This window comes from Mirounga angustirostris, unplaced genomic scaffold (assembly GCF_029215605.1).
Source record: "Mirounga angustirostris isolate CCGP_5_RB_7025 unplaced genomic scaffold, mMirAng1.0.hap1 SCAF_16, whole genome shotgun sequence".
In the NCBI taxonomy this organism is placed as follows: domain Eukaryota; kingdom Metazoa; phylum Chordata; class Mammalia; order Carnivora; family Phocidae; genus Mirounga; species Mirounga angustirostris.
In genome coordinates, this window is record NW_026991724.1 from 54,007,009 (window position 1) to 54,032,341 (window position 25,333).

At 57.5% G+C, this 25,333-nt stretch overlaps 2 protein-coding genes across 2 annotated transcripts in view; one reads left to right on the forward strand and one right to left on the reverse strand.

Moving 5' to 3' along the window:
• Positions 1-581: 581 nt before the first annotated feature.
• CUNH19orf81 (chromosome unknown C19orf81 homolog) lies at positions 582-3,514 on the forward strand. The gene is made up of 4 exons (XM_045890459.2): positions 582-703; positions 813-933; positions 2,221-2,360; positions 3,148-3,514. Exons 1-4 carry the CDS (start codon positions 582-584, stop codon positions 3,341-3,343), a joined length of 579 nt encoding a protein of 192 aa, XP_045746415.2. The 3' UTR covers positions 3,344-3,514.
• Positions 3,515-4,023: 509 nt separating this feature from the next.
• SHANK1 (SH3 and multiple ankyrin repeat domains 1) overlaps positions 4,024-25,333 on the reverse strand; it is a 46,270-nt gene continuing 24,960 nt past the window's right edge. Inside the window, exons 15-23 of the mRNA XM_064581885.1 lie at positions 24,246-24,328; positions 23,910-24,034; positions 23,211-23,346; positions 22,850-22,930; positions 22,020-22,088; positions 21,466-21,584; positions 13,528-13,624; positions 8,748-11,844; positions 4,024-6,858 (exon numbers count right to left, since the gene is read on the reverse strand). Of these exons, the coding sequence (XP_064437955.1) occupies positions 6,144-6,858; positions 8,748-11,844; positions 13,528-13,624; positions 21,466-21,584; positions 22,020-22,088; positions 22,850-22,930; positions 23,211-23,346; positions 23,910-24,034; positions 24,246-24,328 (4,522 nt within the window). The 3' untranslated portion in view covers positions 4,024-6,143. The remainder of the gene's footprint in view (positions 6,859-8,747; positions 11,845-13,527; positions 13,625-21,465; positions 21,585-22,019; positions 22,089-22,849; positions 22,931-23,210; positions 23,347-23,909; positions 24,035-24,245; positions 24,329-25,333) is intronic.

The window sequence follows — 25,333 nt, forward strand, 5'->3', positions numbered from 1 at the left end:
CTTTTAAACAAATGACTCCAAAGTTGCACCCTTCACTCCCCTAACACTGTTGGTGAGAACTCGGTCACACGGCCACACACAGCTGCAAGGGATGTTATCTCTAGCCCGGCGGCCAGCTGTGTGCTGGATCAGACTGTAAGATTGTAGAGGAGGGGGAAAATGGATTATGTGGGGTAACTAGCAGTTGGCCGTAAGTGAGACCCGTTAGTCGGAGGAGTTGCCTAGAACACCTCAGATTTGGCAGCTTTTATCAGCCTAGTTGCAATCAGGAGGTTGGTTCTGAGAGTTTTGGGAAAACCACACACTGGATTCAAAGGCTGCTGCCCGGCTGGGGTGACTGGAATAGAAAGCAAAGCGAGGCAAGTCCCTTCCTCTTCCTCCGGCCTTGCAACCTCTCTCTAGCGCCCCCTTCAGGCAGGGCCTAACAGGAACCCAGCTGTAGGAACAGAACCCGGGTTGGTAGGGTCCCCTGCCCTGAGATCACAGAGTGGGTGCAGAAGGGAGTTGTTCAGAGCTGAGAGGCAATAGCTTCTCAGCTAGTGGCATGGACAACACTTCAGGATGCCCATTTAGGCCGAATAATGTCTGAGGAGTGCTCAGGGCAGCTGACACTGAGTTCTTCATCCCCAGGAGCCCTCCTTGTGGACCTAGAGACCCCAGAGGAGATACAAGCCCGGAGCTCAGGCAGGCCTGTCAGATCCTCGTGAGTAGCCCCTGGCCCCATGACTTCTGATTTCAGCTCCCCCCTCCCCCGAGTGCGATGATGGCGACCCCTGACCTTGGAGTGCCCTGCCCGCTCTCTCTCTCTCCAGGAAGCAGTACCTACGTCAGGTCATTGCAGAATATGAGGCGCTGGACCGAGAGCTCCCGTGCATCCGGAAGTTCCCCACACCACCCGCTGCCCAGCCTCTCTGTCTGTGCATGGAGACCTCAGTGAGTGGCCCTCCTGCACCTGCCCCTGTGACCTCGGACCCCGAGCTTCTTCACAATTTGGGTGGGAGGCTAGAAAGGGAACCAGCTCAGAAATGAGGTTTACATCTAGGCTCTGCGGCTTACCAGCCGTGGGCTTGGCACCAGGTTCTAGGTTGCTAAAAATTGATTATGAATTTGTCAAAGGACCAATCGTCACTTTGATCACTGCTGGTCCCAGAGAGGCAGAGAGAGGGGGAGAAAGAGGGGTAGAGAAGGGCAGAGATTGAAAGGTAGAGAGCAGGGAGACTGAGGACACAGGGAGTCCTGTTAATTCATCTACCATGAAATTCTGTAAAGTTTGCAAATATAGCAAAGACTCAGGATAAAGCCCGTTTTGGGCAGATTCTGTGAACTGGTCATTCAGTGTACAAATCCATTGGTAATGTCTACCATCAGTCAGAGGAGGTATCTACTAGGTTCTCGCTAGTAAATTAAAAGCGCCTTAATGGGATGCTTCCATGTGCCAGGTACATGGAAGGCCTCAGAGGTACTCCTCAGCTGATCTGAGTGACTTTAGCCCAACACAGAGATTGTTGTCCTTGTTACGGGAACCAATTCCCAGCGCATCCCTCCTCTTCTTTGTGGCTCTGAACAGGGGACCCCCCTCCTCCCCCCGCCACACACATCCACAGCTTGCCTTCCTGGAGGTGACCAATTGCATGATTTCATCCTAGTTCATCAGCAATTTTATATGTTATGACCATGGTATGTCACCTTCCACATGGTAATCTCATGCTGAAAATGTGATTAGTGGTCAATGTTTCTGAATGACAAGAAGTCACAACCCCTATGATCCTTATTATTATTATTATTTACAACTGAACATTCCTTAAAATGCTAACAGGAACATAAAAGGAAAAGTGTGCAACTTTAAGCCTTGCGGGATCTTCAAGAGCTGCTCAAAGCCTGCCATCCAGTGCAGGTTGCTGGAAAAGTTTTTGGTAGCTGGGTAAAATTGGCCAAATTGGTGAATCATGTAAGCCAACTATTCATTGGCAAATCGGCTTGGTGAGAAGTGATTTTTTGGAGAATGACCTAGAATGACAGGTAGATGCTTTTCTACCTCAGAGACACCTGTTTTCCCCGCTTTGACTAGAGCGATAGGATCCTGAGATGGAGTGTGAACTTGCCTCTCAAATGCCACCTGGGATTCTGGCAGGTCCTGCAAGTGGGTCTAAGGTGGGGACTTGGGAACCTGGACTGAACCTTAGTGTCACATGCTGAGGCTCGCTCTCTTGACTCCTCCAGCCAGAGGAGGACCTTACCCACCTGGAGGTGCTGGAGGCTCTGCAGGCCGAGTTACCCGGAGCCATGGAGAGCGGGCGCGTGAGCAGCATCCGCTTTGAAAATATGAATGTCATCTGTGGGACTGCGGGGCGCCGGGACAGGTGAGACTGCGGCGGGGTCGGGGCCTCTAGGTAACGAGAGGCGGGGCCAGGAGCGGCGGAGGTGAGGGGTGTGGCCTAGTGCGCGCGGTGGGGAGGGGCGGGGCCGGAGCCAAGGCGCTGAGTGGGCGGGGCCGGGAAAGGAAAGCTGTGCGGTTTGGAGAGGGACCTGGTCGGTGCAAGGGCCGGACCACCCGGCTGAGAGCGAAGTGAAGTGAACCGGGAAGGGGCTCCAGCCGAGAGTGAGCGCGGTGAGGGGGCAGGGCCAGGTGAGATCAGAGAGAAGGCGGGATCTGGGGTGAGGAAATAGGCTTTGAGTGACCTGGACAGATAAAACCGAGGTGTGGGGTCGGAGCCTGGACCCAGCACATTGAGGGGGTGGGACCAGGAGAGATCTGGAGGGCCAGCGGCCTGGAGTGTGCAGTTGGGGGCGAGGCCGGGAGAAACCTAAATCAGGGCACAGGCCTGAGAGACACACTGAAGGGCCCAGCCCTGGAGCGGCGGTTTGAAGAGATGGAGCCTGGACAGACCACAATTAGGGGACAGGACCAGGCTGAGAGAAAACCGGACCTAGAATCACCCGCGTAAGGATCGAAGTGCGGGTTGACCTCAGCGAGAGGGCAGGACTGCAGAGGGGTTTAGGGACAGAGCGACTAGTTGAGCAACCGGAGTGGGTAAACGAACATGGACCAGGCAGGGACCCCCCGACAGTCAAAGGAGGGGCTGGGACCCCCAGCGATTCCCGTCGGTCTCCGCCCCGTCCCTGTCCTCTTGGCCCCGCCCCCCACAGGTGGCTCATCACGGTCACGGACTTCCAGACTCGCTCGCGTCTGCTGCGCTCCGGCATCCGCCTCCGCGGGAACGCACACCCGCTGGTGCGCCACGACGAGCTGCTGCTGGCCGATTACCGCCTGCACCTGCGCCGCTCCCTTGTGCGGCGGCGCATGCTCGAGGCCCTGGGGGCGGAGCCGACCGAGCAAGACTAACACTTAGGGGGCGGGGCCCGGCTGCGCCCGTACACCGCCCAGCTGGCTCGGGCGGCCCGCCCGGAACCCCCGAGGGAAGGGGGCGTTGCCTCCCCAGGAAGGAGGCGGGGCCGGCTCGAGGGGGTGGATACTGTGAGTTTAATTATAAAGAATGACCTGGTACAAAAGCCATGTCTCTCTGCAAAATCTTGGTGGGGAGTCAGGGGGAGGGAGGTGATGGGGGGTAGGGATGAACCCCCACAATATAATCCCGCCTCCCTCATCTCCCCCCAGTCCCTGCAAATGGACGCCTGGGTCCCAATCCCTTGAAAGATGAACTGAGGCTCGCGAGAGGGAAGACCCGGGCGCCGGGGCTTTCAACCCATGCCAATCCCTGTCTCAGCGAGAACCAGACGTCTTCATCCGCCCCCCTCCTCTTTTCTCCTCCCACCCCCCTTGGAAGACAATTCTCGGGCTTTTATTTCAGGTTTTTTTTTTTCTGGATTTTTTTTATGTGTTCTAGGGTTTTGTGTTTTTTTTGTATTTTCTTTTGTTATTGTTCCTCTTTTTGCTTTATCCTCTCCGCCCCGCGCTGCCCCCATCCAGTCCCTTCCCCCTCCCACCCCGACCTCTCCTCCCCCCCCACCCCCTACACCCTCCCCAACCCCGCGGCACCCATCCAGAATGAACAAGCCCTTGATAGACGGGCGCCGCGCAGGCCCCCTGCGGACGGGGGGCATCCGACAAGGGGGAGGGGGCGGGTAGGGGCCCAGCGCGACCTCTGCCCCCTCCTTGCCACGCCTCCCCCCTCCCACGACCCTCCCACAAGGTTCCCCGCAGATCCCTGACGTGGTGAGGGGAGAGGGCTGCAAGCACCCTCCCCCCTATGGACGGAGCGCCCCCCCCCCCGGGGGTAGGGGGCAGCAGAAGGGGAATGGGCTTGGGGAAAGGAGGGGGAGCTCCCTTCTTTGGCAGCTGAACATGGGGGGGACCTGAGGGCGATGCCCTCCCCCTTTTACCCACAGTAGGAGAGGGGGCTTCCCAGGGGAAGGGGTGGCTTAAAATTCCCAAGCCCCAGGAATAAAGGGAGGGGGGAAGCGTGCAGGAAGGAACAGCCATGCTGGAGGGAGAAGGTGTTTCTTGGAGAGAAGGAAAGGTTAGGGGCGGGGGTGGGGGAATCTTCGTGCAAAATGGATGGAGAGATGGTCCAGGAAGAGTGAGAGGAGGGGGGATGTGGGTCACAGACTGGAGCAGGGAGAAGAGGAAGCGTGGAGGCCTGGTGAGCAAGAGGGGAGTGTGCATAGGGTCTTCTCGACAGGAGAAAGGAGTGTCCAAGAGGTGAGAAAACAGGCAGGGTAAGAATGTCTGCAAGACCTGTTCCTCCACAGGCACAAAAAATAAGGATGCTAGGAAAAGAAACGACAGTACAGCCCAAGAGTGTGTTAGGAGACAAGTGTGCAAAAGGAGAGAGACAGTCGAGTTCCCGCCAGGGAGATGGAAACAGTCACTGAGGAGCCAACAAGAACAAGGAGGAATTCAAGAATGAGTGTGCAGCAAAGCCATGGTGTGCAGGAACATTGTTAGAGAAGGAACATGACCTCAAGAGCAGCGGAAGTGTGCTGGGGAGGACGTGTGTGCAAGAGTTGAGGGTGCAAGAAAGTTCACAGAAGAGTTGAGAATGAAGCAGGACACAAATTTGGAAAAGCAGGAGTGGGGGCCTGGCAAAGAGGAAGGGAGCGAGCATTTGAGAGAGAAGCAGTTCCTGGGAGGCAGGTGTACAAGATGCGGGATAAGAAGTGATGGCGTGAGGAGGGGAGGGGCAGGGAAGGGCGTGGGAGTGTCACTGTGAGAGGGAGAGGTGGGGAGAGTCAGAACGTGGGGGTTCGAGAACAAGAAGGGGAGAGGCTTAAAGACGATGGGCACAAGCGTGTCAGGAGCGGTGCATGGGATAGCAAGTGTGCAAGAGCTGAATAAAGGCAGGTGTGTTCCACAGAATAAGTATGTGCGCACAGAGTTTGTGAGTGGGTAGGGAAAAGGGTGTCCCAAGTGTGTCTGCAGCAAGGGTTTAGAGATTTTCAGGAGTGAGGTGTGTAAGAGAGGGTACCAAGGGAAGAGTACACAGGCGAGAGTTTGAGACAGTAAGGGTACGGAACGTGGGAGAAGAGATGCAATGTGTGCTAGGGAAACAGGGCGTGTCTGAGCGCTGAGAGGGCCTCACGAGCCAGAAGCGAAGGCGGAGTGTGCAAGACAGCGAGAGGGCAAATTTGTGCAAAATTGTAGCCCGGGGAGAGGAGAGGCAAGCAGGCGTGCAAAGGAGCGTGCAAGAGGCCGGGGCGGGGGCTGCTGTGTGTGCTAGGGAGAGGGGAAGGTGCATAGGGAGAGCCCAGGGGCCTGGAGAGGGGGGGAAGGGTTGTTAGAGGGGTGGCAGGTGGTGGAATCTGAGGGCACCCCCTTCCCCTGCGGCCGGGGACAACCCCCATCCAATCAGGCTCAGGGCTGACCCTCTATGGCTCTGTCTGTTTCCCCCTCCCCAGAACCGACCCTTCCCTCCTTCTCCATCCCCCTCTGTGATCTCCTCCATCACCTCCCCCCTGCTCCCTGCTCCACACACAGTCTTGTGTCAGCTGCCCCCTCCTGTGAGGTGCAAATGTCTGGCCAGGCTCAGGCCACCTGGTGACCTCCGGCCTTGGGAGAGGAGGGCAGGGCACAGTTCTAGCAGAGTCCCTGGCCCAGGGGGAGAGAATGACGGCCAGGGGTCAGAGGTCAAGAGGCCAGTAGGCTCAAGGGTTCTGTGGACGGGCTGGTCCGTCCGGGCCAGCCATCACCTCTCCAGGAAAAATCTGAGAGCCCGGTCGATGTTCATGCGGTGGCCCACCCTGGTCACACCCAGATCGACGTAATCCTCCTTGGTCAAGGCGGGCAGATGGGAGCCATCGATCTCGTGGTCCAGGAACTGTGCTCGGTGCTCAGCCAAGCCCAGCCACTCCAGCCAATCAGCCACGTCGAACTTGGTCCAGAACCCCAGAGGTTTAGCGCCGAAGGGCTTGTCCGGGGGCAGCGAAAGCAGGCGGGTTGGTGAGAGGGAGCGGGAGGCCCCTGACAAGGCTCCACCAAGCCCCCCGGAAATCCCGGGGTGTGGTGGCACAAAGACAGGGGCGAAAGGGTCAGCTGAGCCTCCTGCCCCTCCAGTTGGGGAGCTGCGGATGTCAAAGAGGCCCGGATACAGGGGTCCAGAAGGCAGGATGGGCAGGGACGAGGGCCTGGGCGCAGGGCTGACCTTGTGCTCTGAGGCGGGCAGCAGTGAGGGGCTGGGGGCCCGGCGGAGCAGAGGCGGCCGCATCTCGAACTCCACACCCTGGAGGTGGCGGGTAGACGTGGAGGAGGAGGCTGAGGGTGAGGTGGCCCCTGGAGCTGCAGCGGCTGAAGGGGGGACCCCGCTTCCTGTGGGGAGTGGCGGCAGAGGTGGTTTGGGCCAGTTCTGAAACAGGCTGCTGACGGGTTTGGAGAGGAGCGAGGACTGGGAGTCTTCAGAGAGTCTGGAAGGTGACAAAGGGGCAGGGGTGGAGGAAGGGGGTTTGGAGGGCAATGGTGGGGTGAGAAAGAGGCAGAGGTCGAGACGTAGGGAGAGAAGAGAGACAGGAGCAGGGGTAGAGAGGTGGAGAAGAAACATGGGAAGAGATAGAAGGAGCAAGGGGGTAAGACAGATGTCAGGACAGAAATGAAGGGAGAGAAGAACGAGAGGACAGGGAGAGGGTGACAGTCAAGAGAGATGAAAGAAAAAGAGACATTAAGTGATAATAATAATAATCGCCACCACTTACTGATGCTTACGTGTGCCAGGCATTGTTCTAAGTGCTTTACATATCGCATCTCAGTGTATTCCCCATGACAGCCCTGATGCAGGTTACTATTATTATCAGCAGCACAGAGAGGTTAAGTAACTTGCCTAAGGACACACAGCCAGAAAGTGGCAGAGCCCAGTTATATGGCACCAAAGTCTGAGCTCTTAACCACTACTCTATACTGCCTATCGGGTTATGGCCAGTCACAGCAGAGTGGAAGACAGGGAGACGGTGAAAGAGGAACAAAAAGAGGGTGAGCGTTCAGGGGAGAGAGATGGAAGGGGACAGGGGACAGAGAGAGAGAGAGAGAGGGAGAGAGATGAGGAGAGGGAGATGAAAGAGAGAAGAAACAAGGGGAGAAAAAGGTTCCCCTCATCCCTTTAGCGCCCTTCAGAACAGTCCTGCCTCAGGGCCTTTGAACTGGCTGTTCCCTTGGCCTAGCTCACTTCCCCCAGGTAGCCACGGGATCTGCTCTCTCCCTTCCTCCGGTTTCTGCTCATCTTGCTGGTTATTTGAGAGGCCATCTCTAACCATCCCCCATCCCTGCCTCATTAGACTATGAGCTCCGTGAGGGCAGGGCTTTGCTTGTCCTGTCCCCCATGGGGTCCCTGTCACCCAGAAGGGCACCCAGAGCACAGCAGGTGGTAAATCAATAGCTGGTGCACCTGTCGCCTACATTAAGCATCCTCTCCTTCACCCAGAATACTTAAAAATAATCAGACGATCGCCTTAAGATCTCAAAGGCCCGATGAAACCACATTCAAATATCACCATAAGGTCATCAGACCCTCAGAGTTAGAGTGAACTCTGCAGAAGGACAAGGGCAGGGCTATTAAGAAACCTCTCCTCACTCTCTCCGTGTGCCTGAATCAGGAATGTGACTCTACTTTCCCTAAGACTAGAAGGGCTTGAACGAGCTCGAACTCTGTGGCGATCCTGGCTAAGCTAGCTGCTTTAGGAAACTTCTCCACTATCCCATATTTTCCCATCCATACTTCCTGGGCTTTGGTAAGAGGCCCCTCCTCTCCCCCAACTTGTGCTACAACAATGGCCCATATTTAATCCTCTCAAAAACCCTTTAGGTGGGTCTAACGCCGTCCCCCTTCTACAGAGAGGTGGATTCCTCTGCCTAAGGTCACCCAGTTAGAAGTCCAGGGCTGAGACCCAAAGCCCAAGAAGCCCGGCTCCAGACCCACACTCCAAACCACTGCGCCCTAAAGCATCTTAATCTTGAGCCACACCGGGTTCAAGGGACTCACGGATTTCAGGGACTGTCAGAACTGACAGCCCACCAAGGAAACAGACATCGGCAGGTTGTGCTCCAATCTCTTTTGTCAATATTTTTTTGGTTCATCATGGGATGTGGGTTGTCATGGTGATGGGAAGAGAGCACAAAAGCTACTGAGATAAACTATCTGTGAAAGCATGCTTCCCCGAGGACGGACTTCTGCAAGCCAGCCTCGTTTCTGCTTTCTTTCTGCCACCTGGGACCCTCAAAGGACGCAGCTATGGGGAAGGTAGGCTCTGGTACCCACAGCATTGGCCCCTGTGGCCTCCATCACCAACCATCAGCCCCGGCTCACCTCTGCCGCTGCAGGGAAGCGGTCCTCTCAGGGACGTAGCTGGCTCCCCCGTGGTGGCTGTCCCCGCTTCCCCCGCTGCCTCCCCGGGCCCAGGGCAGAGCGCCACCAGCTGCCGAGGAGCCCCCAAATTGCTGAAGCTTGGAGCTGAGTTCACTGATGATGCTGGCTTTTACTGTGGCCAAGGCTGAGGCCTGAGGCGGGGCCAGGGGCCCGGGCAGGGGTGGCGGCGGGGGGCCCGGGCCCTCCTCCCAGGGCAGCAGCTTCCGAGGCAGAGAGGAGGCCGATGGCAAGGGCACTGGCGGGCCTTCCGGCTCGAGAGCCACCGGACCCCCGGCCATAGCCGCCGCTGAGGGTCCCGTGCAACCACTCAGGGCCAGCAGCCCATCCGTTCCAGCCCCTGTCACCGAGACGGTGGGGCTGGTGGGAGTGACAGGGTCCCGGAGTCCCCCACTAGGGCCGGGCCTCAGTCCTCCGCTGGTGCCCAGAGCCCGGCCGCGGAGCTTAGAAGGAGTCATGAGCTGCGGAGGATAGGGTGGGCCGGGAGCCCCACTCCCCCCGAAGGCCTGGCCGTCCAGGTAGGCCACGTACGTGTCCAGGAGCTCTGGCCCACTGGCCACACTGGCGCCCCCGCCCCCTCCCGCGCTGCCCCCGCCCTCGGCGGAGAGGCTGCTCAGTGTGGATGCGCTGCTGATGGTCTCCAGGGGGTGGTCGCTGCTGCTCCGACTGTCCACCTCCTCGATGCCGGAGTCCGTGCCCGGCGGCGGGTCTGGGCCAGGCTGGGGGGCCGGGGCAGCAGGGGCCGCCGGGGCCGGTGGGCCTGGCGGAGGGGCGTCCCCAGGAGCCACGGGGGCCCCCTGGGTCAGTGTGGCCACCTCGCTGTCGTAGGAAGTCAGGCTGGATGCCGTGGAGTCCAGGGTGGGAGGTGCGGCAGTAATAGCAGGTGGTGGCCCGGGGGGCAAGGGGGTGGCTGGGCTCGGCGGGTCCGGCAGCGCGTGCGGAGGCCCAGGTGTGAGCGGCGACTCGGGCTTCTCGAAGCTGTTGGAGAACTCCAGGGGCGGGGGCAGCGGTTCCACGAAGAGGAATTCCCCGTCTTCCACATCCACCGAGGGAGCGGGGGGCGGCAGGACTAGCAGGGGAAGCCCGTTCTCTTCAGCGCCCCGCGGGGAGGTCGGCGAGGGCGGCACGGAGCGGCGTGGGCTGGGCGGCGGAACCCCCGGCCCGTCCTCCGAGGGGGGTCCCCTTCCCCCCGCCCCACTGGCTCTGGGCTGGCAGTTCTCAAGGAACCGCACGTGTAGGGGCAGCCGCTCGGGCTCCTCGGGGGCCCCCGGCCTCCACGCCTTGCTCACCCCGGGCTGCGGCGGCGGGGGCTCTGGCCCCAGCTGCAGGAGGAGGGGCCCGACCCCGGGAGCTGTGGGGGGCAAGCGGTGCAGCAAGGAGCGTCGGGCAGCTGGAGGGCTGGCCGGAAGGGACTTCTCCTGGCTGCCCAGCCCCGCCCGGTACCCCAGCTCCCGGCGGGCGGGGTCCGGTGGTGAGGCCCCCCAGAGACGCAGCACTGGCTCATGGTGGGCGTGGGGCGAGTGGTGGTGTGGGGTGGGCGGCGGGGCCTCATAGCGGGGCGACGGGGGCCTTGGAGGGGGCTGGGGGGGCCCACCACCCTCCGAGGACTCCTTCAGCGCCCGCTCTCGGGCGGCCAGGGCCAGCCCGAGCGGGGAGGCGGGGTCCAGGGCCTTGCCGGTCAGCGGGTGGACCAGGGGTCGCGGCGGCAGGAAGCTGGTGAAGGCGCTGCTGGCCCCGCCGCCCGCGTAGGCGCGGCTCCCGGCCGCGTAAGCCGCGTAGCCGCCGCCGCCCCCCGCGCCCGCGGACTCCAGCCGCAGGTAGGGCTCGGCGGAGAACATGCCTTCGTCGATGGATTTCGAGTGGCGCAGCCGGGGACCCGGGGGCGCCCCTGGGCCCAGCCCGCTGTCGCCGCCATCCTCGTCCCCCGCGTCGGTGGAGAGGAAGAGCGTGGACCGCCGGCGGGCTTCGTTCTGCCAGCCCCCTTCCCTCCGGGCCGCCCCCACCAGGGCCGCTCCGAACTGGCTGGTGAAATCCAGGGTGGCCGGGCCGCTGGGCGAGGTGGGGGTGGGGGTGGGCACGGGCGAGGGCGACGGCGGCACCGGGGACATGGCCGGGGCGGGGCTCGGCGCCGAGGGGCCGCCGCCGCCGCCGCCGCCCGCAGCCTCGGGCTGAGTGGGGGGCTCCGCCTCGGTGCTGCTGCCCTGGCTGCTGCGGCCGCTGCTACTGGTGGACGGGGCCTTGATGATGATGGTGGGGATGGGGATGGAGTTCTTCTCCGACGGGGCGGCCGGCGGCGGCTGCGGCGACGCCGGCGACGTGGGCGACGGGGCGGGCGGGAGGCCGCCGCCCTTCTGCGGCTCGCCCTCGACTTTGGTCTGCTTGACCAGGGGCCCCTTGCGCCCGCGGCCCGAGCGGGCCGGCACGTACATGGCCGCGCTGGCCGCCCGGGGGGGCAGCTGGAAGTAGCGCAGGGCCGGGGCCTGGGAGGAGCCGATGCCCCCGCCCCCGCTGCCGTGGTGCGACGGGGACGCGGCGCCCGGGGTGGGGCTGGGCCCGCCGCCCCGCCAGCCGCGCAGGCTGGGCTGGGGCCCGAGAGCCAGTCGGGGTGGGGGGTCGTCGGGAGAGCCGCCGGTCTCCATCTCCGGGGGATGAGGGGGGTGGGCGTGGTGGTGGTGAGGCTGGGGGGGCGGGGCGTGATGGTGGTGGTGGTGGGGCGGGTGGTGGTGGGCGGGGGGCAGGGGCCCGCTGTGGTACAGGCTCTTCTCACGGCCCCCTACACGCGCGTCGGGAGGGGAGGGTCCATCAAAGGATGCGGGGGAAGAGGAGGGGAGCGGGCCACCCGAACTGGGGTTGAAGTGCCCTCCTCTGGGGGATGGGGTGAGGCGGCCAGAGGAGGAGGGGGCTGGAGGTGTGCTGTAGGGGGGCTCCGGTGGGGACGTGGTGGGCGGCGGGGGGATGTCCTCCGAGCCAGGCACAGACAGGCTGCGGCTGAACTTCATGGCTGGGGGTGCTAGGTAGGGTCTATCATCTTCTGCAGCCCCTGGGGAAGATACAGCGGATCCAGGAGTGGGGGGAGGGGGTCTCCCTCCTCCCCTATCCCATAGTACTACAATATTAATGAGATGATGATGATGATTAATAATAATAATAATAATAATAATAATAATACGACGCCACTGAGTATATGCTAAGACCCTCACACGAATGAGTCCAGAGTTGGCTTGATGACCAGGCTGTGCATTGCACATCAGCACCCGGCAGAGGGAGCAAGGGGAGGTGGGGCGACATGCAGCTGAACTTCCTCTCCACGCCAGGAGGGGGCGCTGTTTTCTAATTCCCACAAAGACACGGCCTATGCTAGCGGTGGCTTGGGGTGAGCAAAAGTGGCTGGAGCCCGGGAAAGATGCCATGTTTAGGTGCACAGTTATAGATTTCTTTTTCATGTATACACGGAAATAAAATGTAATTAGCACATCAAACCTGTGCTTTCACAGACGGAACTGCTTAGGATGAGGCTAACGTTTACTAGAGAGAGCCGATTTATAGGTGAGCAATGCTGGGTGGCTTTACAGGTGGTTGAGAGGAGGTAAATGAGGAGATACAGGTAGACCTCACAGATGCAAGACTCACACTGATGGACTGTGGACGCTGGAAGTGGGAGAAAAGCTAGGCCCAATCAGCAAAAGGACTCCAAGTGGATTGGGAAGAGCAAAGCCTTTTGCCTATTTATCACTGCAGGGCTCAGTCTTTGACCCTCTTCTCCCCTCTGACTACTCTCTCTCCTTTGGCGATCTCAAGCTGTACGTTGCTTCATTCACTATGTCTCTGCTGAAGACGCCCACATCTGTCCTGGGGCTCAGTCCTCTCCGCTGAGCTCCAGGCTCCTATATCCAAATGCCATATCCACTTAATTGGATGTCTCACTGGCATCTGAAACTTAGCAGGCCCCCAGCTATGCTCCTGATCTCCTCCCACCCCACAGTCTCCCTGATCTGAGCAAACGGTGGCTCAATCCTACCTCAGGACCTTTGTCTCGGCTGTTCTCACTACCTGGAATACCTTATCACCGTATATCCACATGGCTCTCCCCCTTCATTTCCATGTTTTGGCTCATATCTGCTTCCCAGCGCTCCTGATCTCTCTTATTCTAGTCGGCTCCCCACCCGCCCCCGCCACACAGAACTTACCACTGTCAACATACTATATAATTGTCTTGTTTCTTATCCTTATAATCTGTTGTCTGTCTTCCCCTGCTAGAAGGCAAGCTCCATGAGGGCAGGACCCTTTCCTCTGTTTGGTTCACTGACATATCCCCAGCAGTCTAGGACTTATGCAGAGTGCTTAGTAAACATTTCTAGAATGTATGCATGCATGAATGAAGTCAGGTATAACAGAGAAGAAACTAGGTGGTGGGGGCTTCGACTCACTGCATCCAGCCAGGAACAATAACACGCCCATTTCCTAGATGCAGAACCCAAGGCCCAGAGAGGTGAAGCTACTTGCCCCAGGTCACACAGCCAGGAGGGACAAGAGCCAGAATTCAAACCCAGGTTTGCCCAAAAACAAAGCCTGAGCTCTTTGCCCAGCTTGATGGAACCGTGGTCATATATGGAAGTAGAAAAGGACATTTCAAAGCCCCTTCATTCCTCCCGTAACCTGTCACTCTCCCAGCCTCCCCCTCCCCTGCTGGCATCCATTATACCCACCCGTCCAGGTGACATACCAATAGATTTTTGCCGGATCATAAGCCCAGGTCCTGGAGGCAGGTAAGAAGGACGTTCATAACTTGGCTGCGAGCGGTGGTGCGGATCGAAGCTTGACTTTGGGGTAGCAGTCAGAGAAAAAAGACAACAGAGAGAGATCAGTCTGGGTGTGAAGATTCATGGCTTCACCATACAGCCAGCCCCCAAGCCTCTGCAGGGAGGGTGAGAGGAATGGAGGAGGCAAAAGGGAATTCTGGGGGAGAGAAAGGTGTCTGAGTTTGGGCAGCGGGGAGAAAGAAAGGAAAAGAAAGCAGTTTCTCAGGCAGCCCCGTTAGCTCTGCTTCCCATACCGATCACTGTTCTGGGTCTTTTCTCCATTCTTGCTGTCAAACCCCCCACCCAGGTCCAAGTCACCAGCATTGCTTGGCTCGCTGGCTGCCCCAGCCTTTTCCCCTGTCTCCCTGCTGCCACCCTGTCCCCACCCCCCACCGCTTTCTGGTCTGCTTGCCACGTAAGAGTCAGACGGATCTTTCAAAAAGAAGTACAGGTCATGCGACTGCCCTGCTTAAAGTCCTACAGGAGCATCCCACATCACCAGTCAGGAGGGGATCGGAATTCCCAACTCTGGTCTTGAGTTGTGGTCTGTGGTAGACATTGCTGGTGCACACGCACATCCCTTTGACTGGGACGCAGTGACCATCCCCAGCTGCTGAGAGTGTCAGCTGCCTGGGCTCTCTGCTGCTCCTGGCTCTAAAGAATCCCCCTCCTCCAAAGGAGCTGATGGGCCCAAGTGGTTACGTCCCCCTACTCCTGGGAGCAGCCTGCAGCCAAGGATAGACTGACACAGAGATCCAAGGCAGGATTAACTCCGTGGTGCAATTCAAACTCTCCCAGGGATCAGGCTGAAAGGGAACTCCAGCGGGGACCACGTTTGCTGACCTCCCGCAGCTCACCTTGCCTCCCTCACTCCCTTATAATTCTCCCCTTAGGATACTGTTGGCGCAGGAATCCCCATCTCATGCTCCCACTACAGGAAACCCAGGTGCCCAGTACAATCTAGCCCTGCCTACATCTCCTACCTGCTCACTCTGGTCCACCGTGTCCACCAGTCCTGCTCCTCCAATGCCCCGAGGTCCATCCCTGCTTTAGAACACTTGCAAGTCCTGCATTTGCTCTCTGCAACATTTTCTCCTCATCATCACACATTCCTTTCCGTCTTTACGTCCTCCACTCAAATGTCCCTCCCAGTCACTGTCTACCGCACTTTCCTGTCCTGTTTTCCTTAGGGCACTCATTTCCATCTGAGACGACTTGTTTACTTGCTTCCTTCCTGACTCCCTGCCTAGAATGTCAGCTCCTTGAAGGCACCAGAGGTACAGGATCTCCGGCCCAGGACACCTGCAGGGAAGATATTTTCATTTCCTTTAAAATCAGAGGGGGAGAAATGAACAGAATCCAGCCTGGATGATAATATTCATCTTTGCACCAACACAGAGGGGCTTATGAAGGTAAAAGTGGCAAAGGCCCAGGGCGCCTGGGTGGCTCAGTTGGTTGAGCGACTGCCTTCGGCTGGGGTCATGTTCCTGGAGTCCCGGGATCGAGTCCCCGCATCGGGCTTCCTGCTCAGCAGGGAGTCTGCTTCTCCTCTGACCCTCCCCCCTCTCATATGCTCTCTCTCTCTCATTCTCTCTCTTTCAAATAAATAAAATCTTTAAAAAAAAAAAGTGCCAAAGGCCCGTGGAATCCTAACACCCTGCCTGATGGTAGCAACGTTGTTGGGCTCTTTCACTGCTGGGTCCCCAGTCCCCAACCAGGACCTGATGTTCTATAAGCTTGTGTCAAATGAACAGTGACTAAAGGAGAATGAGCCAACATCAGGCACTGACTCCCTTGCTTCTGCCAGGTGACCTCGGATGTTGCTCTTCTCTGTCTTTGAGGCCAGAAGTGCAGAGAAAGGAAACCCTTTTTGGACGAAGTCCCCACCTTACTGCCCTCACCTCCCATCATGCACCCTCCAGCCCCCTTGCTCTAAGTACTCCCTGCCTCTCTCAATTTCCTGTGCTGTTTCTCACCTCAGGGCCTCTGCATACGCTGTTCCCTCTGCCTGGAACATCCTTTCCCCCTGCTCTGCTTGGGAAGACTTGTCACCCTGGCCCCCACTCTGGCCTGGCGTCTCCCTTCCTTTCTAAACCGACACTGCCCAATACAATAGCCACCACCCTTTCAGATGTAAATTTTAACAAATTAAAATAAACTAAAATTTAAAACTCCCTTCCTCTGTTTTTGCTGGCCACATTTCAAGGGTTCAGTCACCACACACGGCTGGTGGCTGCCGTATGGGACAGCACGGATGTAGAACAGTTCCTTCAACCCAGGAACTCTACTGGACAAGACAGTGCTGCTCTGGCCCCTCACAGGATGCTCCTGTCCTAACCTCTCCCTGCACACACCTCACTGGACTGAGACTAACCATCTCTGTGTTTGTCTCATTCATTCATTCATTCCACAGATATTTACTGAGCACCTGATTCATGCCAGGGACTGTTCTAGATGCTGCAGATGCAGCCATCGACAAAATAAGACAAAAGTCTATTTTGGAGGGCAGACAAAATAAATTAGTAACATAACGGGGTCGGGTGGAGGGAAGAGGGGGAGGAGAGGAGGACTATAATTTAAAATAGGGCTGTCAAGGAAGGCCCTTCTGTGAAGATATCATTTGAGCAATCTCCGGAAGAAGGGAGCCATGCATATATCCAGGGGAAGAGTATCCCAGGCAGAGGGAACAGCAATTGTAAACGTCCTGAGGTGGGAGTGAGTCTGGTGTGCTCAAGGAACAGTCAGGAGGCCGATGTGTCTCGAGTGGGTGAGCAGGGCGCTGAGGGGTGGGAGATGAGGTCAGACAGGTGGTAGAAAAGTGATAATGGGTGAAGTCTGTTAGTTTCAGATGTCTCCTCCCTGGAGAGGCTTCTGTCTGTTACTCTACATCATAACTCCCTCCACTTAAACCAGTGTAGAGTTAGTATAATTATTTGCTTGCTTGTTCATTGTCTGTCTCCCTGGGCACAGAGCCTACCCAGTTCCCATTCTACTCTTCTTCCTTGGTAAGGAAACCGCAATCTCCTTTGGCACCTATTGGGACTACATTCCCCAGGCCCCCTTGCAGCTGAGTGTGGCCATGGAACTAAGGTCAGCTGGGATGCGTAAGTGCAAGTGTTGTGTGTTTCTTTGGGGAGGTCTCCTCAGAGGCAACCCAAGAAGCAACAATGTGCCCTCCTTTGCCTTCCTGCCTTTCCCTCTTCCTTGTTCCTGCTACCTGGAATGCTGGTGTAACAGCTAGAGCTCCAGCCATCTTGGACTATGAGGTGACCTTATGGTTGGAAAGAAGGCTAGGATGGTGGAGCAGAAAGTGAGAAGGATCCTGGGTCTTCATGACCATGGCAGCTGCCACACCTGCCTGGGACTCCCTCCTCCAGACTTCGTTAACATGACAGAGCTGTAAGACTCTTCTGGTTCAAGCCACTGTTATTTGGAGGTTTCTCTTACATGCGGCAGAACCCAAGTCTGCAAAACCCAACCTCCGCCCCCAAATGTAAATTCTCTAATGGGAGTGGCCTTGATTGGTTCCCTCCTCCACCCCCAGAGCCAAGCAGCAGGTCCAGCGCATAACAGGTGCTCAGTAAATACGTGCAGAATGAAGGACACCCTGACAAGATGGGGGAACACCCAGTCGGAAAGGATGCAGGGACCCCTGAGGGCAGAAGCAGGCTGGAGAGGACACTGAATACGGAGTCCAGGCTGGGGAAGGCGAGCACGGGGATAATGGGGAGGTGGGAAGGAAGGTGAGGGAAGCATCTGGTAGACGCATGGGATTGGGGATGGATGGAGGTAGAGTGATGGGGGAGGGTTCCGAACGACGGGGTGGGGGTGCCTCTGACTGAAGAGAGTGCAGAGTGAGGGAAAGGCGTCAGATTGGGACATTGGCAGAAGACACTTCGAAGTGGAAGAGGAGAGATCAAATGATGGGTTAACTTGACATAAAAGGGGTCAGAGTGGCCGAGGAGATGTCAGACTGATGGAGAAGCCGTAAACGCGTCTGAGGAGGCGTCGGCCTGCCTGCCTGAGGGGCACACTGCCCCAGGTGGGACAGGCTGACCTCCACCCACGAACCGGGAGCGTCCTCTCCCGCGCAGAGGCGGGCAGCCAATCAGAGGGCCCGGGTGCGCGTGACGTCACCGGCTGCGGGCAGGAGTCAGCGGGAGGTCCGGCCCTCCTCCGGTGCCACCTCGTGGGCCGGTGGGGGGTCTGATGCCTCAAGGGCAGAGTGTGCGCCCTGGTGCTATGTGCAGGCTGGAGGCTGAAGATGGGCTGAGAAATGCACGCCAGGGCGACAGCCCTTGGAAAGGGGTGAGGGGGGAGAGAGCGGAGGGGGAGACAGACGGAGAGACAGAGATCGACAAAGACAGAGATGGGGGTTCAGAGCCGGGCAGACAGGAGGGGAAATGAGAAAGCGATGGGAAGAAAGAGGGTCCCAACAAAGCAGGAAGAGAGGCAGTCCTGAGAGGCCTCGAATGGAAGGGGCCAGAGCTGCTCCAGGAGGGTCAGGCATGCAAAGAGGAGGGAAAGAGGGCGCCTGGGTGGCTCAGTCGGTTAAACGACTGCCTTCGGCTCGGGTCATGATCCCAGGGTCCTGGGATCGAGTCCCACATCAGGCTCCCTGCTCGGCGGGAAGCCTGCTTCTCCCTCTCCCACTCCCCCTGCTTGGGTTCCCTCTCTCGCTGTGTCTCTGTCAAATAAATAAATAAAATCTTAAAAAAAAAAAAAAAGAGGAGGGAAAGAGACAGATAATGCAATCAAGAGGGTATGGTCAAAATAATCAGAGGGAAAATTTGAGTCCAGAGAAAGGTTAACACTGGCACCCAGATAAAGATGGGCGGAAGCGAGGACAGTGCAGGAGTTGGGGGGGAGGTAGGGTACCCCTTGGGGTCAGTGACCGGGTAACAGAGACAGTAGCTGAGGGAGCCAAAGCCACACAGAGGGGAGGACTGATGGATGGACAGCAGAGCCCTAGGAGGAGACAGCCCAAGAGGCACCTTGACCTACAGTGGATCTGCCTGGGGTCTGCCACTCCCACTGTTGGCATGGGCAGGTCCTTCAGTACCATGTCCCCACGTTAGGTTTTGTGCAGACGGGTGTCTTTCAGGGAGGTTGAAATCTCCCAATTCTTACGTTTCCAAACAGTGGCACCTTGTACAATAGGTTACTCTGATTCACTGTTGCTCGGGCCTGATAAAAGAGGCCTCGGGGCAATACTGGGCCCCCACACTGCCAGCTACCTTCTCTGGTCTAGTGCACAGAGCTCCAAGTGAGACAGTGAGGAGGGGAGAGAAGCTGAAGCAGATGGGAGACAAGAAACAGAAGAGACCAAGACCACAGAGAGAGTGAGCCATGGAGATGCAGAAGCAGCAGGATGGGGCCCGTGTTGACTTAGTGTGAGAAGTCAGGATGGCTGGTGGGAAGGTGGGGACAGAGATGAGGGTGAAGAAAGACCCCAACACGAGAGGCGGGGCTTTGGGAAGGCCCAGGGCCAGACCCTGGAAGGGAGAAGAAAAGGGGAAACCTAACAGGGAAAAACACCACTGGCCTCTAAGGCCCAGAAGGAAGGGAGATGCCATTCAAGAACTCAGGTGAATGCCTGCGGGTCTCGTTTCTAGGAGGGAGGGGCACGTGGGCAGCTGGTGTTATTACTGGCCCATGTCTGGGCCCATCTACGGGTGTCTTTGGAGCTCAGATGGTGAATTCCACGAAGGCTGGGATCTTGTCTGTCCTGCAACCATGGTTCACACAGGGAGGGGTTGGCATGCTGGCTGCCATTTGTTGAATAAAGGAAAACAGGGTTTGCCCTATCTATTCTTGGAGACTCTGCATGTGATACGCTGTTACAGGGTCTCTGGGGCACATTCAAGGCTCACTGGCAAGTCATTGTGGGGTCTCCAGTTTGTTTTATGGCCTAAGAGGGCTCGCCATCTGTTGAGAGCCTGCTGTACTAGGAGGTGATCTCATTCACTCCTCATCAGGACCAGCAAGATTGGCTTTAGCCCCATTGTACGGAGCAGGAAACTGAGGATGCAGAGAAATTAGGTAGTATGGTTCAAGTAACACAGGAAGTCAGAGGAAGTCAGAATTTGGAGGCAGGTCTGCCTGGCTTGACTGTCCATACACTTCCGAGTCTACACTGACCTTTGGGGGAGGTGGGCACAAAAGATGATCCTCACAGCCTCAGAGATTTCAGATTCCTTGAGAAACTCAGGACAGGTGAGACATGAGGGGCTACTGCGTGCAGGGCACTCTCCCAAGCCCTGAGAAGTGGCCAAGGACCCTCCACCTTTACATCTGAAAGCAATTCTTTGAGTCCAAGTACAAAATTTGCCACCTTCATTTGGTTCTTGTCAAAGTATGAGGCGTTCTAAAGTAGGCAGTCTAACCCTTCGCAGGTCTGTGGATAGACTTCAAGGGGGCCATGCACTTGGACTAGGAAAAAAAATTACATCTTTATTGTCATTATCTTCCAACGACAACACAACATTTCCTCGATTAAGGATGTAGGCAGCAAACCAAGCCGACCTTAGCAAGCCTTGTGCCTGTATCCCCAAAAGAAATCACAGATATTTCCATATCCTTTAACAGCAGGTGCAGATCTCCTGAAATTGTGTTTATGCACCTCATGACTAGTTAGAGTAGTTAAGATCCATCACGAGGTCTTGCTGGCTAACGTGTTGACAAAAAAGTATAGATGTTTCTATATCATAAATTTTGCTTTTACTTTGTGTGTGTGTGTATGTGTTTAACTGAGCTCTAGGCCCAACACAGGGCTCAAACTCATGCCCCCGAGATCAAGAGTCACATGCCCTACCGACTGAGCCAGCCAGGTGCCCCATGGATTTTGCTTTTAAAAAAATATTTTGATAATTGTATTATTGGTGTAATTGGTTTCTTTTGTTTTCTTAGGTAATTTATTTTATGTTCATAAGCATTATTAGGAGGACTATGCTAGCCTGCCAAGGGGGTCCATGGTCCCTCAAAAGCCAAAGAATCCAGTTTTAGAGTAAATAGCCTGTTGGCCACTGGGTGGTGGGTGTGGCCTGTGGGGAAAAGGGGTCGAAGGGCACGGTCAGAGGGCAAGGCCCGAGCAGAGAAGAAGCAAGTGCTAAGAGAGAAGTAGGGCGTGTATGATCTCTGGAGGTGACGCTGGAGGGGGGAGGAGGCTGGTGGTGACTGTGTTCCCATGAAAGGGCACAGCCCAATGGCAGGCCAGCTAGGGAGGGTCCAGCAGGCCCACCAGAAGAGCCAATGCCACGGATCCAGTTGCCTGACTTGCCTGGATTGAAATACTGCCTCCCTCTCTGAGCCTCAGTTTCCTCTCTGTAAATGGGCTAACAACTATGTGGACCTCACAGAATGATCCTAGGAACAAATGAGATAATCCATGTAAAATGTAGTGTCCCAAACAGGATCACCACCCATTACAGGTCAGCCTCTGTCCTAGGGAAAAGCAGGTAGAGTGGAGACAGTGGTAATAAATAATATTTTAATAACTCCCTCTTGTTGAGCACCTATTATCATGTGCTGGGCCGATGCCAGGGATCACCAGCTGTGACATCATGCCTTCCCTGAGACTCCTGAGGTGGGACGGAGATGGACAAGAGGTGGGAGCAGGGAGTGAGGAAACAAGAGACAAGACTTAGGAGGAGAGTAAGGAAGAGGATGCGCAGAGAGGAAAGGAGGCTGCCAGAGTGGGGAGAAAAGAGAAGGCCCAGGAAGTATGGTGCCCCTCTAGGCCGACATTCAACACAGAGGGGTGGGAAAGGTTTGCAAGGAGAAGGACGTTGCTCCAGGTTGGTGTGTGCACCCCCCAAGCCTCCTCTCCATTATGCTCCCATCCCCCAGTCCAGGCGGCCTACCTCAGTGGCAAAGAAGCCTTTGGGCCGGTGTTTGCCCAGCGATGCAAGGCCACCAGGTCCAGGACTCTCGCTTGCACTGATGGTCTGCTGAGCTGCCGCCAAAATTTCATCCAGTTTGTCTAAGGGGAGGAGGGAAGAGGCAGTGAAATGAAGCTTGCTTTGGCCTCGGGCAGAAACCGAGCTGCCAGGAGCCCATACAATATGTTGTACGAACCAGGAAAAGGCACCCTTGCCTCCATCCCCGTGGACTGATGGCCCTGATGGAGACAGAATCTCCAGCCCAGAAGGCAGGACCCAGCGGTGGGAAGGGGTGAGGACAGCAAATTGTCATAGGAGGGAAGGTGGAGGGGAGGCAGAAGGAACAGGGGAGAGGCTGAGGACAGGGGTGGGAGCTCATACTTGATGCGTGGGGCAAGGTTGGGGTATGAGGCGATCAGGTTGGAGGTGGCCAAAGGGTGCGCAGGCAGGAGGAGGGTTGGAGAGGCTGCGGCACCCCAGGGGGTGTGGGGTCAGGGGTCCTGGGCAGCCTGGGGAGCAGGGCTGGGCCATCTTACTGAGAGCCATCTGATACACGGTCCGCTTTTTCTCCATGCTGGGCACCGGCGCGGGCTGCTGCTCATACTCTGTGGGCAAAGGATGCGGATGAAGTCCAGGGGCGCCCCTGGGGGCGGGGCGGAGCGGGCTCGGCCAGTGGGCGTGGCCAGCGGGCGTGCGCAAGCGCGAGTGGGGCAGTGAAGGGCCCGGGTCGGGGAGGGGCGAGTCCGCCGGCGGGATGGGGACGGGGGGGCCCCCCCGCCAGTCCTGTGCCCACTCACCACTCTTCTTCTTCCAGGGGGAGACTAGCCCGGGGGAGAGGCAGTAGAGGAGCCAAGAGTTAGGACTTCAGGGGGAGGCGAGGGGCCCCCTCTCTGGAACACCCTCCTCCCTCAGGGTAGGGGAGGTCAGCTGCCCGATCTGCCCCCTGTCAGGGGAAACGGGACCCCCAGGTCCACTCGGCCCTGTCTGGGGAGGGGCTGGCCTTCCTTTCTGTTAGTGGGTGTGGGGAAGCTGGTGGAGGAAGAGATAGAGAACGGGAGTGGGGTGAGGTGGGGCAGATGGAGAGAAGCCAGAAAGGAAACAGGGACCCGTAAGGAGGGACGTGCAGACCCAGAGAGAGACTCGACAGAGAAACAGATATAAGAGGACAGAGGAAGGTCGACTCTCAGACGCCCCTTCCCAGCAACACACACGCAGGCCAGAGACAGTCTGACCCATGGACTAGGGGACAGGATGAGGACAGGACCCCTGGTCACTAACAACACTAACAAACTCAAGGTCTGGTTCAGCCCCCTTCTGCCCCTCCCACCCCCCCAGCGCCTGGGCCCCAGCAGCCCCACAGGCTCACCCATCTCCTCCAGCTCTGAGGTCATAGACTTGGAACGCAGAGAGATGGCTGGGGGCGGGAGCCGCTTAGCCTGCTGGGGTGCTGAAAAGTGACGGTGGGGTCAAGCATCAGTACCGCAGAGAGAAGGCCCATGAACCACCCCCACCACCACTGCAGTGCTCCCAGATATCAGATAACAGTTGCCCCCAGCATGCTGAGCCCTCCCTGCCTCAGTTTCTCCTCCAGAAGGGTCATGAACAAGCAGCCTTGGGGAAGAGAAGGCCAGTGGTGAGGACCATTAGGCCATTAGGACCTCTGAGGATCTCAGTCTGGTGGCAGTGGGGTGCCCAGGTCTGGCCACACACAAAAAGTGGACAAGCACCTTTCTTATGGACAGCCTCATCCATGTCCGGGTGCCTGGTGACCATCACCACCTTGACCATCAGCGTGTTGCCCCCTTGGCGGATCATGTTCACCACCTGCCGGTGGCCAACCTTCACCACATTCTGCCCGTTCACCTGTGGCACAGATAGCCCCACACCACACAGAGTAGGTGAGGGGAGGGATGCTTTCAGCTTCAGAGTCCCCAGCAGAGTGGTCTCCCGCCTTGCCCTGTGTGTAGCATTCTTGGCCTCTTCCCTCTCACTGACCCTCACCACCACCCCCTCTCCTTGCAAGGCCCCACTTCTCCTTCTGGTAACTTTCCTGGCCCCAGGGTTGGGGAAGGGACTGGGTTCACCCTATTCACCTCTCTCCCCCCCGGTCCTTGTCCCCCGTCCCTGCATTGTGTGTGTGTGTGTGTGTGTGTGTCCTGGGGAACAGCTCTGTTTTCTTTTAGTGCTTCAGAGAAGCCTTCGGAAGGAGTCACTGAAGAAAGCAGAGGCTGGCTAGGGGGTGGGCTGGGGGACTGGGAGGCCTGGTGCTGAAAGAGAATCGGGACTTGGGCAGCCGTATTTGGTGTGGATCAGGAGGAGCCTGGGGATTTTTGTCACCAGGGTCCCAGGGAGAGAGCAGTATCTGTGGAAGGTGTGCTGGAGGCTGGCACTTGGAAAGGCCCCTGGGGCTGGGGGCCAGGACTCACCTCGATGAGGAAGTCTCCCATACGAAGTCCAGCTCGCCATGCCACGCCACCCTCATCCACAGACTCCAGATACTGCAGTGCCGGGAAGGCCGGGGTGGGGGTGAACTCCTCGATGGGGGTCTGCGCTGCAGATGGGGAGGAGCCGGCGGGGTCGGAGGGGAGGGGGTGGAGAGGCCGAGCAGGGGATGGGGCTCAGACCCAAGTCACAGAGGCCTCACCGTAGCTGAGGGACCAGCACCCTGGGGGTGGGGGGGTGGGGGGGCTGGGGTCCCTTCCCCTGTCCATCCCCCTGGGTCAGAGAGCCCTTCTCCCATCTCCTCCCCAGCCGGCACTCACCCTTGGCCCCCCGGAGCACGAACCCAAACCCCTCACTGTCCTTCTTCTGCAGCAAGACTGTCTTCTCCTTAATGATGTAATCGCTGGCAAGGGGGCGGGGTGGGGGGTGGGGGGTGGAGAAGGGATTATGAGACATAGAGTCCAACCTCCACCAGCAACCCGGTGACCTGAGCCCCTGCTCCAGAACGATTCATCCCACCTCCTGGATCTTCCTCACCCATTCCGTGTGTGTTTGCTCGCAGCCTCCCCCTCAGAGCCCGGAGTGCTGGCTCTCCCACTCAGTCTTTCCTCATTCATCCATCCGTGCATCCATCCACCCATCCATTCAGCAAGCAGTTTCCAAGCCCACTGTGTACCAGCACAGTGCAAGGGATGGGGAGGTAAGCCGCCAGATCACCAGACAGCCTGCTTTGAGCCCCTGCTAGCCACTTTCTTATCTGTGACCTTGAGCCCAAGGCTTTAACCTTTTGGGCCTCAATTTCCTCATCTATAATGTGAGACAACAGCAGGCCCCACCAGATGGGGTCGCTGTGGGAGTTCAGTACGTACAGTATTCAGCACGGGGCTGGGCACAAAGAAGTATGGGCTCAGCAGGATTCCTTCAAGGTCTTCAGGCAAGTTACTAAGTCGACAGGACACGTGTGCTTTGATGATAGCCCTCCCAGCTCCCTGACTATATATAAACTACAGTAACATCTCCCCAGGTACCCAAGCAGATTGTAGCCTCGCTTACTCAGCACTGTGCAATATGGGGGCCACTAAATGCGTGTGACTATTTATATGCAAATTAATCGCAAATTAAATTGAGAAATTCAGTTCCTCAGTCTCACTAGTCACATTTCAAAGTGCCCAGTAGTCACCATGTGGCTGGTGGTTACCATGGTGGACAGTGCAGTTACAGAACATTTCCATCGCTGCAGAAAGCTCTAGTGAGCAACAGTGACTGATCTATTCCCTGGTATACCTCAGATGTCTCTCCTTCATGCAGCCGACAGGTTCTAGTAAAAATGCAAACTACTCACGAATATGCAGATAGTCGCCACCATCGGGCCACCAAAGCCTGTCAGCACATTTAGGTAATGTTCACA

Coding starts and splice junctions, on each gene's coding strand:
- CUNH19orf81 (XM_045890459.2), top strand. CDS start 582: ATGTCTGAGGAGTGCTCAGGGCAGCTGACACTGAGTTCTTCATCCCCA. Junction 934..2,220: donor GTCTGTGCATGGAGACCTCA/GTGAGTGGCCCT, acceptor TGACTCCTCCAG/CCAGAGGAGGACCTTACCCA. Junction 2,361..3,147: donor ACTGCGGGGCGCCGGGACAG/GTGAGACTGCGG, acceptor CGCCCCCCACAG/GTGGCTCATCACGGTCACGG.